The sequence below is a fragment of the Osmerus eperlanus genome, chromosome 9 (assembly GCF_963692335.1).
Source record: "Osmerus eperlanus chromosome 9, fOsmEpe2.1, whole genome shotgun sequence".
Classification (NCBI taxonomy): domain Eukaryota; kingdom Metazoa; phylum Chordata; class Actinopteri; order Osmeriformes; family Osmeridae; genus Osmerus; species Osmerus eperlanus.
Window position 1 is genome coordinate 10,970,496 of NC_085026.1, and position 16,333 is coordinate 10,986,828.

Genomic DNA, 16,333 nt, shown 5'->3' on the forward strand with positions numbered 1-16,333 from the left:
AATCAAAAACATCTTTGGAATGAGCCATAGGCTACATTCCTTGTACCCCATACCAAACGACACTTCAGAAGGAGCTTTGCTCGAATCCAACTTGGCTCTGTTCCCACCCGGTCAGGGTGTGGGGAAGAGCCTCACCCACTCAGATGTTCACAACCACATTCCTAAGAGCAGCTCTGACGGATTAGGCTCATCTTGAGAGGCTTACCGTGCGGGGTGGGAGAGCAGAGAGAGTAGAGAGAGAAAGAGAGAGAGAGAGAGAGAGAGAGAGAGAGAGATAATGGCTGAGGAATGGCTAAGAGAAAGAGGAGGCGATGGAAAGAAATAATTTCACGGAGAGGAGGAACAGGGTACTCAGGGACAGTGAGGGATGAAGAGGACAGTTAGGAAGGGGTGAAAGAGAAGGAGACAGGCGATTGGAGAGGGAGGAGGTCAGATGATGAGGTAATAAAGGGTGCAGCTTTACCTATCTGTCTCTCCAGGTCGGCGGCCTCGTCAGGGGTGGCCCTGGGGAGAACCCCGGGGTCACTGAAGCTGGTCCTCAGGAGGCTTCCCAGCACAAACACAAACAGCATGGCCCCCACCGCAGGGACGGCTGGCGTCAGCGCCTCCGACAGGTACGGACAACTGGGGGAGGGAGGGAGAGAGGGAGGGAGAAAGGAAGGGAAGAGATAAAAGGGAGGTTAATTAAATTGTGAAGTTTTTACAGCCTCACAGCGTGATGAATCCCTGTGTGATTTGTGATGCACGGGTCAATCTATCTGGGCTGTGTTTACCCAGAGATCCACTGACCAAACACATGCACGACCTACTGCATACCAAACACAAACACAGTGAATCACTGGCAGTGATGCAGCCCAATTCCCATCTTCAACGAGGCTCCATGCCTCACAAGGCCTGTGAGGATCCCGCTGCTTTTTCACAGCTGTCCATCAGTGGGAGCCAAGAAAGCAGGAACTTGGAAGTGCATATAAGTAAGATATTTTAAAGTGTTTATTCAAACTCATGACCAGTAGCCTGATGACATCTCCCCTGTGCACAGTTGCACACACACACAGGGTTTCCCCTACCCTGTAATCTGATCTGATGACAGAATGCAGCGTAATCCCGTTAGGGGTCTGATTGCACAGGTGCTTATTACCCTAATCACATAAGATCTGATTGGGCGGTCGACCGTCACGTCCGATTTCATTAGCCCGCCGAGGGGCCGAGGCGAGGGGGGGGAGGGGCCAACATTCCTCGAGAGTGTGAGGAAATGAAAGACCATGTGGACTCCATGTGCTTCACCAACACAGTCCTTATACAGTCATACAGTCCCAATGCTTTAGCCACATGTGGCTCACAGTCCCAAATCATCCAGGGGCAGTGACACTACTTTAGGGTTTAAGTCTGGTATGTCTGTCCAAACAGTCCTTTTGTCAAGGAGTATCCTGGAAGCCCAGTCAGACATAGTACCCTCTCACTCATGGCCCCGTCAAAACACAATGCTCACAATCAAGACACTAAGTGGCCCTCAAATGCACCATTCAGAAATACAAGCTTAAGTGATGTCCCAGACTCAGCGCGTCTCCCGGGGAGAAGACGACAACAGAGGCTGTTTATGGGGAATCTGGATGCCATGGAGGAGGGCAGGGGGAAAGAGAGAGGGGGTAAAGAGGCCTCCATTATCCCATTACTATAATGGCAAGGCCAAAAAAATGGCTACGCTTGGAGCATTCAAGCATTACTGCCATTCACAAGGCACTTAACCTGCACTTCCTCTTTGATGGTAGCTTTAAAAATCAATGTCAAGTACAGAGATGATAGATCATAAGAGGAGGGTAGCACTGTCTCTAACCTGCTCTGATTGGTTTCTAACGACAGGCGAAAGACAGACTGACAGATCATAGGGTTCGGCTTGTGTGGCTCGGTGATGTTCAGGAAAGGGGGGCCGGGCAACCCTGTGGGTCATTTTGCTGGTCTTGTGTTTCAGAACACGTCAGCACCTAGAAGCCTGTGATGTGAACTACATGTTCTCAAACACAGTGACAGCTAGGCATGTTCTAGTCTTTGAGGGCACCTCATGCAGTCTCTGTTCAGGCCAGTAAGGCCAACTTGTGAAGCCATTGCCCTGTAATAGAATGGAACACGTTGTATTTAACTGATGTGATGTCTAGTAGCAGGCATCAGACGCAGGAGAGGTTACCAAGCAGGTGTAGCCTAGCTGTCGATGAAGGCCATCATCACTCCGCCCACTCCCTCCAGATGGCAACACCCTGGGAGAGCATCCACATCCACTGTGCTGTGCCAGGAACCTCCATCGCCACCACCACCAGAAAACCAGACAGGCAATCTCATGGACTGATATTTCAGGCCTTTTGTCTCAACTTGAGGGTTACAGAATTGAACCAAAGACGCCATATTTGGATAATCCAACACTGAAAGAGTTGTGAGACTGCTTTCTGATAGAATGAGAATCTATCATTTTTACGTATAAATTATGACGGACATTTTGGCTAAGAATTGGGATAAAATAAGATAGGATTTCGGATATATCAATCTGCCTGTCATGCATACCCAGCCTGTGGGGCTGAAGCCAGCTGGGTGCAATTGGGATCACTGCATCCTGTGGGGGGTATTAATACCAGAACTGCCACTGTCTATTTTGCAAGGCAGAGTAAACGCTTGTCTCGTAGGATAGCAAGCAATCTGGCCATACACTGTGCAGGGAGGTTCAAGTATCTTCTTATCAAGAATAAGAAGGTCTTTAGGTTGACCTGGATAAGACCAAAGGTGACCTGTCCTCACATAGGTCTAGATGTTACACAATCACCATGAACCAAACAGATCTCTGATCTTATCTCCTATAGTGGTGACATCTGGGTTAATTCACCTCATGTTGAAACTAATAACAATGACTCTGCCAAACAGAGCCCCGGGCAGAGGGAACATTGATCTGTATCTACTGCAGCATTTTGTAAATGAGTAGAATGGTTCTACCCTGCTTTGTTATCAACCAAGTACAGAACAGCACGCGAGAGAGGCTTGTTAGAGGGGGGAAACATAGAAAGGAATGGGAGGTGGGTAACAATGTCCCGTGTCCTGTTGTCTGGAACATCAGCAGGGGGGATCAGTGCAAGAGGAGAGATGGCTAGATCTAGAACCAACACCATCTTCCTTGTTGTCCATGAGTCTTTGTCTGGCTCTCTTAAACCTGACCGAAAAGGCTGACGAATACTAGAGTATTCAATATCTGTGAAGAACTGGAGAAGATTGCGATTGTGATCTACTGTCGGGCTCTGTAGTGAGCTTACAGTCTGAAGCAAGGCTCTCAAGAATGATGTGGTTCTCTGTTCCCTAAAGTGTCCTCCTTCAATCACCCCAGTCGGTGTTGGTCCTGGTACTGATCATCTTCTTCTGCACCAGGCCTATTCCCCCTCTGGGATGCATTATGTCGGGAAGACTGTCCAGAGGCCTGAGTTATAATTCATTACCAGGGCTAAATCCCCAAGGCGGGGGTGGAGGGACTTAAAGATCAGCAGCCAATCTCCCTGATATCATCAGTCCCCCCCCCCCCCCACCACCACCACCACCACCACCATCCCTACCCCCCTCAACCGGGACTGACCCAGGCCTTCACTTGGCAGACAAGCATGGCCAGCTTGATTACTGCATCTCAGAGGCCAAGTATTAGAATTCAGCCCCCACTCCCAAAATGTGTATTCCCTCTGGTAGTGGTATTTTAATTGAAAATTATGCTTTTGTTTTGCACTAGTCTTATCTGCACAATATGAATTATAGACTATGCAGCTCATGTGGATTCAATGAGTGCTTGTTTCAATGTATAAAGCAAAAACAGCAGTTCAGAATGATGTTCTTTATACAGGCTCAAGACAGAAAACAGACATGGGTAAAAATGTGGTTGTTCAGTCACGGTTTAGTGTTAAAGAAGTAGGAGAATGTAATTTCTTTAGCTGAGCTTGTTTGGTTTGATTGCCAAAGGGAAAATAACAAGAGAGAGCAAAGCACATGTCAGTCCATTTAGACTGTGCAAAAGAGACAGTTCGCTGTGAGACTCCTACAATGAAAGCCTTGCATCACTGAGGAAACAGCTCTGGTTTACACATCCTGTATGTAGAGTTTGAGCCCTCAACATTTAAAAAACGTTAATCCGAGCCTCTCTAGGTTACATATTAACGTAATCCTAAAACAACTTTACTTGGTGTGACCATTTTATTACATGATTTGATTTCAAGATGAGCTAGTCTCACTTGAAGGAATTGAGTGGAAAAGCCTTGGGAGGGGACAGGTGCCTAAATTACATTTAGAACACAAGCTGAAGGAACAGAAACCCACATTTTCTAAGACACTTTATAGAAGTATTTTAACCCAAAAAACTCTACCCAAATGCATACAAGTGAACAGATTCACTTGAGGCTCAGTCTTTGATGCCCTGCTGTGCCTGTTTACTGGTGCCCATTTAGTCTAAAATAGCAGACTGAAACAGCAATTTCAAATCTCCAGGAAAACTAAAATCAAGTCTTTGTAAAGATATTGCCATAGGCCTATTCAATCTGTCCAGCATTCAGTCTAATTGGTCACACATTGTATTGATGAATCAATCAATCAGGCCTACAAAACTTGAAGAGATTTGGGAGGGAAAAAATAAATACATGTGTGTCTCCTCAAGTTCTGTATGGTTTTTGGGTAAACTGTGTAAAATGAACATTCATCAGAATTTTTTTCTGGTCGATGGTTCTTGAGTTTCATGTTACAGTACAAACACAACTTAATAGGTACAGCTGTATTATGCAGAGAATAGGCCAGGACAAACATGAAACATGAATATTATAAAACCAACATAAAATACTTGTCATTTGTAGCTCAATATAGAACCCCAGTCCACTTAAGGCTCCAAGGCCATCACATAATTCATAGAAACATGACAGGTTGAGCCACCACATGCTTCCAGTAATGCTCCAACAATTGCTTCCAAGGAAGGACGTCTCCACTCAACAACCTAACCTACATTACGCATAGGCCTAGCTAGCTAGGACCACACTTTTTCACAAAAAAAAAACATGAAATAGGCTACAACTGGAACACTGACATTGTTATTTTAAGTTAATTTAATTATCTTTTGCTCATTGCACTGTATAAAAATAAAAATAACAGCAAGATACTCAGTCTGCTAGAGTAAAATATATTCCAAGGTGTCATTACATTAACTTCTCACTGTAAGAAACTGAATCCTTAGCCCAAGTTTTTATAAAAGATGGTTCTGCAGTGTTATTAAGGCAACCTCCATCTCCATCAGCTCTTTTACTGGAAAGGGGCACCTGCCACATAAAGAGGAGCCGTCCCTGTGTGTGATGGAGTGGCAGCCTCATGGAGACAGACAGTGCTTCCATGCAGAGGCCATTAGGGATGGCACAGTCGGATACATCAGACCTTCACTTCCCCACTGGCACGGTTCAATGAAGATACAAGCCTGCTCATCTAGTCACAAACAACTGGGGCCTCCATGATGGCATCAGTCAATCCTTGGTCACGGACACTACTGCATTGGTGCTACATTTCTGTTTTTTCCCCCTGTACAAAATCATGAAGGCTAATGTTGATAGCGATGAGTTTCAGTACAAATGGAGTGAGGCATACTTCTCCTTCAGCTCAGCATTTCAGTCAAATGATGGAATTCTAAGGATGTTTGTTGCCATGGAGATAAACCTATTCAATGTCAGAAAGGGTACATTTCAGAATCACTGTGGTTCTCTCTAGGAAACAACAACAACTAGGATAAATACTGAGTAAAAATAAACATTCTGAATTATTTGGAGGGGCAAAAAAACTGGAAAAACCAAGATGAAAACTGCTGTATGATGAAGTTCATTAAAGTAATTTCCGTTCCAACCATCAAATCAAGGAAAAAGGTCCCTGAAATCTGTTAGCTTTGATACAGAAAATGTGGCAAAATAAGATGGAAGTCATTACAGCAATGGGAGACAGTTTGGCTTGAGGTTTGGGAGGTTTGGTAACTTCTATTGTGTCTTAACATTCTTCTCTCCTTCTCTGTTTTCCATCTCCAGGACTTTTCTTTTTTTCTTTTTGGGGGAGGGGGAGGGGGGGGGGTAGGAGAAGAGAATTAGGTTACGACCCCACCACATGAGATGTTTTGGAGCCTTTACAGTAACATAAAATGAGAAAACTTTCCAATCCCCTGAATAGCTCAAATAAGATTACAGTAATCCCCAACACTCATTGTCTGACGCAAACAACCAAGTTTGGTTTGTAATGAAAAAAGAAACGGAGATAGACTAGGTCTCGAAGCAGCACAATGTTTCTATACGAGAGCACTCTGGGAATACAAATGAAATGTCCTACCGTGGGATAATGTTCTAACTTTTACCAATAAATCAAAACAAAGAATATCAAAATAAGCAAACTTCACATGGGCCAAATATCTTAGGAGAGGAAATGGTACGGCCTTGATATGTTCATTAAAGAATAGCAAAGGTCCATTGAAGTGAGCATTTTTCTTGGTCAACCTTTCCTTTCGTGAGCTCACACACTAGCCAATTACAGTTTTGGAAGGATTCTTATGTGAGGATGAGGATGGTTCCTCACATGTCATGTGCCTCATCATGTGTCATCTAGAAAAAGCCAGACATAACCCAGAGGCCAACGTTTAAGCCTGCTGTGCATAAAGAGAAAAGCAACACCTATAGAGGCCAGTCGAAAGCCTTCTATGCTAGCACTCGGTAAGGCAAACCAACATTGAACGTGGCAGCTTTAGCCTAGGTCCATCAAGCCTCATTAATTTGAAATTTCTTACTTCCATAAAACATTAGCCTGATCAACGTGGACCACATGAACAACACTAGCAAGGCCAGGGGATTTGGTCTTAATGTGGTGTTCATTACTGTGGCCTGTCAAATTAACAAAGGACTGAGGCGGGTTTTAACTTGCTGGGATTAGTGTACTTTTTAGTTATGTTGGTCTAATCCACATGGTAAACAATAGACTAATCGTAATCTGGATATAAAAGTGCCCCCAATTTATTTTTTCTAAGTAACAGAATGGGTGGGTTCAAATATTTCTGCATGAGTCCTTGCAACTAACATTTCACGACCTCACACTAACTAACATGATGTATGTTTCATTACATTTACATTTAGTCATTTAGCAGACGCTCTTATCCAGAGCGACTTACAGTAAGTACAGGGACATTCCCCCGAGGCAAGTAGGGTGAAGTGCCTTGCCCAAGGACACAGCGTCAGTTTGCATGACCGGGAATCGAACTGGCAACCTTTGGATTACTAGCCCGATTCCCTCACCGCTCTGCCACCTGACTCCCATTAGACACATCTTCTCACTATTTTAACAGACCATTATATCCAGAGCAACATACAGGGGCCATCTGAACCCGGGATCTCTTGATCTGCATGAAAAATATCTTCTACTGAGCGAGCTAGCTACAGTATACTATACGTAACCAATAGTATGTGTCTGGTTTTCCTTTGGGAGCCTTATACAGCACTACAAGAAGCAGTGAGGAATTACAACAGTGTCCATAGCACATGCCACTCACTGTATGAGTGGACCACTAGAATGCAATGATACTGCCATGGGAACCATGAAAGGGAGCTGCCCTATACTGTGGAAATAGAAGGAAACCTTTTATGCTCGTGTAATACACCAAGCTCAGGATCGTATTCAACTGAATCGAAAAGACACACAGGTATATGGAGCTGAATCTGAATCCAAGTAATATGTGAAGCATAGAGTTAATTCCACTTCAGAACATCAGATCAAAATCATTGTTTTGAATACATCAGATTGTCTTCACACAGCACCGATTATGTGACTGCACAAATGGGTGCTGTACTGCAGTTAGAAAATGTTCCTCTATGGCAGAGGAAACATGTTATTATTCTAAACAGTAAACGTCACCATCATTAAAGTTGACTGCGCCACAGTCCAACGCCAGGGATCTAGACGAGATGAAGGCCGTTCTGCCTAGTCTGGCAGTGCAGCTATCCTCTGCTGCACACCATATGGATAGGGAGTTTATTTGGATTTCAGAGTTTGCAATCACTTTCAATTTTAAAACTTCAATTCTGTATCCCGGACGTAAAACAGGTGTTTAGGCTTCATGTTGACATCTTAACTCCAGTGTAAATGCACTGCCGGAAGACTGTTTCCTGCCTTTCACTGCCTAGGCCTCAGTGTCTGGTACCATCATGTGAAATGAGGTCCCCATTAACAGCTCTGCTCCACAGAAGTCTAGCAGAGCCTAGAACAAACAACTTTGTTCCAGATCAGCATTTAGGGCTCCATAGAACAGCTAAATGAGCCTTCATGTTCAGAAAAACATCTGACCAACGAGATCTGAGTTTGACCAACGATCAAGAAACTACAACTGGCTCTCACCCCCTCGTCAACATGCACACAGTTAAATGATGACAGATCCAACACAAACAACAGACATGAACTTTAACCTCCTACTACAGATGGCTTAACGAAACAGGGCTTCGAGTTAAGTGAACGTATGAGGGTCCTATGAGGGAGGTCAAAGGGCATCACAACAAGTCAGAGATGCTAAATCAAACCCAGGTCTGCTGTCAGGCAGCAGCCAATATGGATATTGAACATAAAACAACACCGTTTTTAGTAGGAAGCAATAGTGTTTGAAACAGGAAAAGGAGGAAGTCAATTAAAAGTCAATCAGGGTTTGGCTTGAAGAAGAGCGCTTAACAAGAGTATCGAGGTATGAGTATTTCCTGTCAATCAGATTCCACAGCAAACCAGGAGAATGTGTTTACAAACATTGCGGGGCATCCTTAGCCAAACGTCCTACCTAAATCAGGTTCCTCAAGGCCTGCCTACAAGCTTTTCCTTACATGGAAAGCATTCATAGCAGCAATAATCAAAAGCATTATACAGCTTTAACACCTTCCCCCCCCTAAATCTCTATCTTTTTTTAACCTTACATCTCAAAAGAGATAAGCTGGGGCCTTTCATCATGCAGAGCTGGCGTTGGTTATGTAGCAGTGCATGCATACAGCTAAACCCATCGTCGGTGACGTCCTAATGCCACCAAAGTTCCCACTTACTCTCCTTCTGGAACCAGTGAACTATGCTGTAAAACATTTTAGGGCCAATCAATACCCTCTGATCTACTATAAAAAAAAGTGTGTCAAACACAGAGCGAGCCATCATTAAGCTCGTCCTGTCAGTCGGGGGTCAACCCGAGGGCAGATTATGTTCTGGCATAGAGAGGCAAACACACACCAGACAAGGCAAAGGCTTACCACAACATACTGCTAACATTTGACATTAGTTAATATATATGGGGGGGGAGGGGGCAGGACAGCAGAATTAAAATTTGATGCACAGAGAAACTTGAAACTGCATGACAAAATGAAAATGATTAACAGAGTGAGTCTGCCTTCAGAGGGAGATAATAAGGACCATTACTGAAAAGTCCAGTAATTACTTAAGGCTTAGAGCATTAAACACATTGGTGGCCCTCTAGCTAGGGACATTCATTAGCTTTCATACTATAGATTCGAGGAGTAGTTTTAATTGTATTCTTATCGTATTTGATTGCATTAAGACCCATGGGGCAGATTGCCAGGTCACACACTGGTGGCTGTGTTGTTCTGATGTTGTTTCCATTTGGGACCAACAATTTTTTTTCTGTAATTCCCAGGACAATAAAATAAGTCTGGCAGAACTAAAGTTGCTTGTGTGTATATTCTGCTGGTATAGCCTGCTAGCAGAACATGAAACACACAACCCCAGCCAAGTGAATGAACATGGGTAGGCAAGGGAGGGATGTGTGACAGGCTGGTTGACTGCCTAAGGCTGGAGATGGGTGAGTGGCTTGTTGTGAATAGCAGTCACGGACAGTCAGCCCTGAACATAACTCCTAGTTTGGCTGAGCCTTGCTAATGCACTGACTGACTATGCTTGTGTTGGATAGAAGCATTAAATGCTAATTGTTTTGTGTTAAACCCCATAAAACAAACCTTATTTAAATGTGACTGACTGACCTTTAGAATACTATAGCCATCACTTCTTCATTTAGCCTAATCATGGTTCAGTCACTGGCAAAAATGGTTGGTGGTTTTTGGCTAAATTAGTCAAATGCTCAGAGGGGTCATTTGCTATTGACAGTGCAATATACCACGATGAGCAAGGGAAAGGTAAACAAATGAACAAGCATTGGCATCATTTCTGATGTGTGGGTGGACAAGGTCATGACAGCCTATCACTGTTATTCCAGTGGAGTCTATGTTTTGTGCTGGGACAAATTTGACCTGCCAACCTTTGCCCACTTCCCTTTCTCAGGCATTGTCTATATGTTCATAATCATCTTTAGCTGTCTCAAACAACTTGCTTAAATCTCTGCAATGTTGCCTATTCCACAGTAAAGCTTACTCACTTGCAAAACTGCTGAGCTTTTAGTCGATCCTAATCATGCTTAAAGAGGTTTATGAAGGGCCTCTAGCTAGCCAGCCAGGCACACACTCAGAGAATATTCCCTCTAAGACAGATGCTACCAGCTAGATGGGGATAATGATACAAAAGAGGGCATGAAAATAGAAAATGAATTGATAAGTGTGTGTGTATGTGTGTGCCAAGATGCAGCATGCCACTGTCTGGCCACCCTCTCCCAAACCACATGGAACATAAATCAGCCTCGACCACACCTTGTTCAATCAACATCCTCATTCCTGTAGAGTTGAGTGCAGGGGTGTTGAACAGCTAATAATGGTCTAGCAGGCCCAGACCACTCTGAATGTCAGCATGTTTTAGCTCAATTCCATGGCTAGCCCCAGTCTGCCTGCTTACTGAGGTGACTGCATCAAATCGTAAATAAACATGGGAACATTCCTAACAGGAATATGTCCTAATATAGAGATAGAGACAGATAAATATGGATAGACAAATACAATGGATAAGGATAAACAGTACAATGCAAAAGTCTGGGCAAGTGTAAAAATACACATACACACACACACACACAACAATGCCCCTACACTAGTCCTTGTCTTCCCTGTGCATTACATGTTAGCACATGTGAGACCAGTATAGATGCTACATGTAGCCTACGATCTAAAGATCTTTATCATGACAACAACGCAACAAGCCATGGAGATCTCCATCTAAATGTTGCAAGGGACTCAAACAGCAAGGCAGTGCATTCTAAAGCTTAATTTATACTTAGGTCGCGGACACTTTTGAAATGGTCGCCGACGAAAAAAAAAAAGTGTCGCTCAGGCTGCTGCATTTATACTTCGGCAAACAGTCGCCTGTGCTCAAGGTTCGCGTGACGTAAACAGAATCATTTTACAGTTACATTCATTGCTATGGTTACATTGTTAACGCTTTGTAGCCTAGGTGATCAATCGGAGAAACTGACCATTTTAATTTTTCACTATGTGACGACATCCGCGCCAGTAGAAATTTCTCCTGGTAGGCGACACTTCTAAGCGACGGTTAAAAGTGTCGACCGAGACGTCATTTCTGTCGGCGACCTTTTCAAAAGTGTCCGCGACCTAAGTATAAATTGGGCTTAACAGTTCCATTCTTGTCTGCATGGAACCAAAAGATGTTACTCTGTGGTCTGGTGTGTTGCTGCATGTTCTGACAGATTTTCTATAGATTCTTGCAGCTCATTTTTCCTTTTGTCTACATTTCTTTGCCTGAAAGCTGGTTTAACAAAGGGCCCATTCGATACATCCACACAGGGACACGCACAGACAGACACACACACACACACACAGCCGGTCTATTCATTCCTGAAGTGTCATGGCCACTAGGTTAAGTTAGATGAGGCATCATTCTTCTGTTTTCATTACCAAGTCATTTTTTAAGGCCAATAACTAATATTTTTGGTAATATATAAAAAACAACATCTGGGCTTTCAACTAAGCTTAAAATACAAAAGTGTGTGTGTGCTGTGGGGGGGGCAACATGTGCAACAACAGCACATATGGGCTTCTTGGAAAGAAACCAATGGAATAATAAACAGACCAGAGTTTAACATGTTTGGTAAGAGGGTTTACTGTGCATGCATAGCTGAGCATCTCCCAGATGAGAAATGGGGGGGAGAAATAGAGGGATGAGGATATTTGCCTCGCTCGCTACTTAGTGTCAGGCTCCCTTCTCCCACTCTTCTGATCTCAACACTTTTTGTACCTTACCCTTCAATGAAAAAAAGAAAATGCTCCACAGTGGATACAATAACCTAATCAAACTGGCCTTTGAAAGGGTGTTGAGACAGTGAATGACTTTTTAATCTTACAAAAGAGCACTGTAGGTAATACTAAAGAAAACACTACATTTCTTTAAGAAAAAGTATTTTGTGTGTCTTGATACTGATGGCTATGATCTAAAAGGGGGAAAATGTAGTAGTGGTACTAGCATTGCAACATGCTACTAAAGGATAAGAACTATGCTGTTGTGCTGACAACAATCAAGCGTTTATATATTAAAAAAACACATCCGATCAAAACACATTACAGTTAATGACAACAAAAGCCAATTAATGGGCCCGCAGACCGTTTCCCTGTCAGATAAAGTCTCCAGCTTATCAGCTGTGAGTGGAGGTACGGGGAGAGGACACCTGAGGACTGCTAGCCTCAGGGTATGGCGAGAGGAGCCAGGACAACAGAGAGCTTTGGAGGCTCTGTGGTGGTCCTGTGTTCCTGTGAACTGTCCACTGTAGTCAAAACAAACAGAGGACGACACACCAGGCCATGGGACCACTTGCTGGGCAGGGTGCAGGAAATTGAACTCTAGAGGAGGGGTATCATCAGGAAACACCTGGCATCCTCCAGGTGTGCATTTTTTTGATGTGCAAGTTTACAAGACACACATTACAACTTTTCACTTTCATATTAATTTAGTCAGGAGATTGTACTGTTACAAAGTTATTGGTTTGCCATATTTTAAGCAATACTGCTTTATAACATTGCTGAACTCACAAAACAACCCTTGACAATAGGTTATGTCAGTATCTCAGAAGATGGCAGGGCAGTGGTCAGAGGTCACTGAGTCAGCAATGTGTTGCAAAGGTTACTGTTAACTGGATAGAGTGGAGCAGTATAACAGGATTACTACTGGGCTGCAGCTTTAAAGGGGAATTAAAAAGGGGATAGCTATAGTGTTAATCCAACAAATATACATATCCATCAACGCACATTTTAATGGCTTGGCCTGAAAATCCCACAGGAAATGTGTTTGTAAGTGCCAGTAAATTACAGACATTTGACAGCTTTGTGTGGAAAATAATGAGCATTAAGCAGTGACAGGTTGAACCATACCCTCATGACTTGGTATAAACGTGAGCTAGACAAATACTTACTCAAATGCGAAGAAGAGTCCACTTGTAAGCAGAATAAGTATAAGGGTTAGGTAGAACACCCCCGTCTGTCTGGCCATCATAATCCGTCCATTGCAGTAAAACTTATTCCGACCAGGAAAAGATTCCCACTTTCTCCTCTTCGGAGTACTTTTCTTGAAAGGTGTCTCCATTGGGGTTGAGCTGCGAGTGCTTATCTGGCTGTACTCGCACTCTCGCATAGACTCAGACACCCCAAGATGCATCAATTGTCACGGTTAGTGAAATCCCCAAAAGTTGATGCAGCAGCGCCACTGTAATAAAATCGATAGCAGATAGTGGTTGAATCAGTAAGGCTACATGATCACATTTCAATCCCTCTCCGACTGTGGCTTTAGCTAAATCATCTGATCCACAAGAAATGTTTGTGATCTTAGTTGAGTTGAGTAGTTGAGTGTACCAATAAGTTGGCTCCTGAACCCCTGAGTACATTTATTCAGAGACTAAATAGCGGTAGAGTGACAAGGGGCTCCCTAAACCAAAATTGTAAAATCCCACAGCGCAGGACATCTTTTGGTACATCAGCCTTTTCTTACAGGGCTTGTAAACTGTGGAACTCACTGCCCACAGAGATTAAGATCATTTCTGAGTTTAAAATGTTCACCTTTAGGCTTAAGGCATGGCTGAAAGCAAACCAAAACTGTACCCATGTAAATGTCTGAGCGTGAATGAGTTTTCAATTAGTACAATTGCATTGTGTACCCTTCAAATTAGTTCCTAGAATGCGTGTGTTCTGAATGTGTATTTTTTTATTCTGTATTTTTAAAATTGTATATTGTTTTTATTATGTGCTATTGTAGAAAGGCTCATCCAGGGACGGGAGTTGAAAATTAGCTTTTGCTAGAAACTATGTGCATTACATCAGCTGCAAACTTTGCTCTGTAGCTATGTTTAACTGCATTGTCCCTGTCAAATAAACTAATAAATAAATAAATAGTTTTTGTGCCGTATTCTGACAGCTGTCATAAACCAGCAAACACACTTCTGCATAGGCTCTGTTTTTCACAAGCAATGTTTGTGATCTTAGTTGAGTTTTGTGCCTTATTCTGACAGCTGTCATAAACCAGCAAACGCACTTCTGCATAGGCTCTGTTTTTGTCTCTATAGGCTCTGTTTTTCCAAGCTCTGAGCGAGCGGTCTATATGGTCTTTCTCACTCTCTCTCTCACTTAAACTAGCAATTGCATAGCCGACAACTTGCTACATCGACAAACTGTTACACTACTATACTAGTGACCTAACTTGCTAGACTAGCTAAACTGGGTAACATTTCTGGTGTCAGTGTGGTGACATTTTTCTGGCAAACAACTTTCTAATTGTGTTTTCTTTCTATTTAGGTTGGTTAAGGTTGTCTCACCACTGGCAAAATCAAGTTGGCAAGCGACTGTACTTGAGCTCAACCATTTTTGTTGCTACGTAAATGTAGTTAGCTAGGTAGCTAGCAAGCTAGGTTGTCTAAGAATTGAAGCCAGCAAAAAATGAGCTTAAGAAGTGACTATAGCTAGCTAGCTACTTTCCTCTCGCGTGTACTGTCTACACTACAGTACTAGTATGACGCTAGCTAGTACAGTACTGTAACTACTCACTACTGTAACCCGTTATACAGCTAAAGTGATGAACAAAAAAGTACTCTGATTGAACAACAGGCAGATAGCTGGACTAGCTGAAATTAGCTAACGTCATTATTTCGGTAAACTAGCTAGCCTAGCTAGAATAGTCAGTGATGACTGATCTCCCTTCCACCACCAGCATTCTCCTTCACACACTCTCTCCGGAACGGTGCTCACCCAGATAGACGTCGGCAGTTGGCACGTATTCCTTTCGTTACCAGGATTATTGCGAGTTGAGGTCAAAAACAAGATGACCATTTTACTTAGAAGTTCAAGGGTTACCAAATCCGTAAGATTGGTAGCTGTGAAATAGTCCACGCATGTATAAGAAAAAAATAACGATAAAAAGGACAAATCACACCAAATTGCGTGACGGTTTTTTATAGAAGCTTCATCCTTCTTGCCAGTCTTGCTGTTGTCGTGAACACACTCACTGGACTGCCTCGCGCGCAACACGAAAATACAAATGAAAGACGCTGTGGTGAAATAAAAGGCAAATATCTTGAAATATCCCGTTCATTCCGATACGTTCTCAGATAACATTTTCAGACAGGCTGCTGAAACATAACTAGATACCCCACAGTTTTCAGATGCATTCACACGGATGCCACCTTCACATTGCCATGCTCGTTGCAACTACAACGTCAACACTTAAATTGAGCAGCCAAACCAAATCCTTCTTGTCACAACCGAGCTCCACCCCTTCTTCTATGACCATCTGCAACTTAATTTCAACAGCTCACTATATCTTTGGTGGAAAAAAAGATTTGGTTACATAAATCGCGAATAAAAAAAATGCTCTCTTATTCCGTGCAACAGTAAATAACATTTCCCTTTATATTGAATCAATTCGGCACTACTCATCCGCACTCAACATTGAGATTACGTGGGTATGGGTATGACATGCCCACATCCCAGCCTGGGTCTCTACATGACCGGATGCAAATGCGTGACGAGCAAGCTTTGGTCATGAAAATTACGAATTGACGACCTGTCAATTGGCCCCCCTCTCACAATCTTACAAACCAGCCCTCCTCGCTCCTCCGTATCTCAAAGTATTTAATTATCTCTAAATAGATGCCTTGTGGCATTACCATCTACTTTTCATTCAGTGCTCTGTCCAAGAAAGCTCATAGAACACTCAAGGTTTTTAATACCACAATGCATTCTCTAAAGTAGGCTACTTTCAAGAAAAGATGGGAACCGTTTCTTACTATTAGTATTATTATAGCTAATGTGATATAAACATGTGTTTATGAACAAACGGATTTGCTGTCTACGCTGATGTAAAATATTCATGACCAAAGTGGAAAGCAGGCATGATGACTTTCTCCCGG

At 43.0% G+C, this 16,333-nt stretch overlaps 1 protein-coding gene across 2 annotated transcripts in view; it reads right to left on the reverse strand.

Moving 5' to 3' along the window:
• LOC134027215 (palmitoyltransferase ZDHHC14-like) overlaps positions 1-15,730 on the reverse strand; it is a 38,404-nt gene extending 22,674 nt beyond the window's left edge. The window contains exons 1-3 of one of the 2 annotated variants that reach the window (XM_062470483.1): positions 15,174-15,730; positions 13,352-13,641; positions 464-624 (exon numbers count right to left, since the gene is read on the reverse strand). In XM_062470483.1, the coding sequence (XP_062326467.1) occupies positions 464-624; positions 13,352-13,593 (403 nt within the window). In that variant the 5' untranslated portion in view covers positions 13,594-13,641; positions 15,174-15,730. The remainder of the gene's footprint in view (positions 1-463; positions 625-13,351; positions 13,642-15,173) is intronic. The other variant, XM_062470484.1, reaches the window with a different exon arrangement.
• Positions 15,731-16,333: the final 603 nt, after the last annotated feature.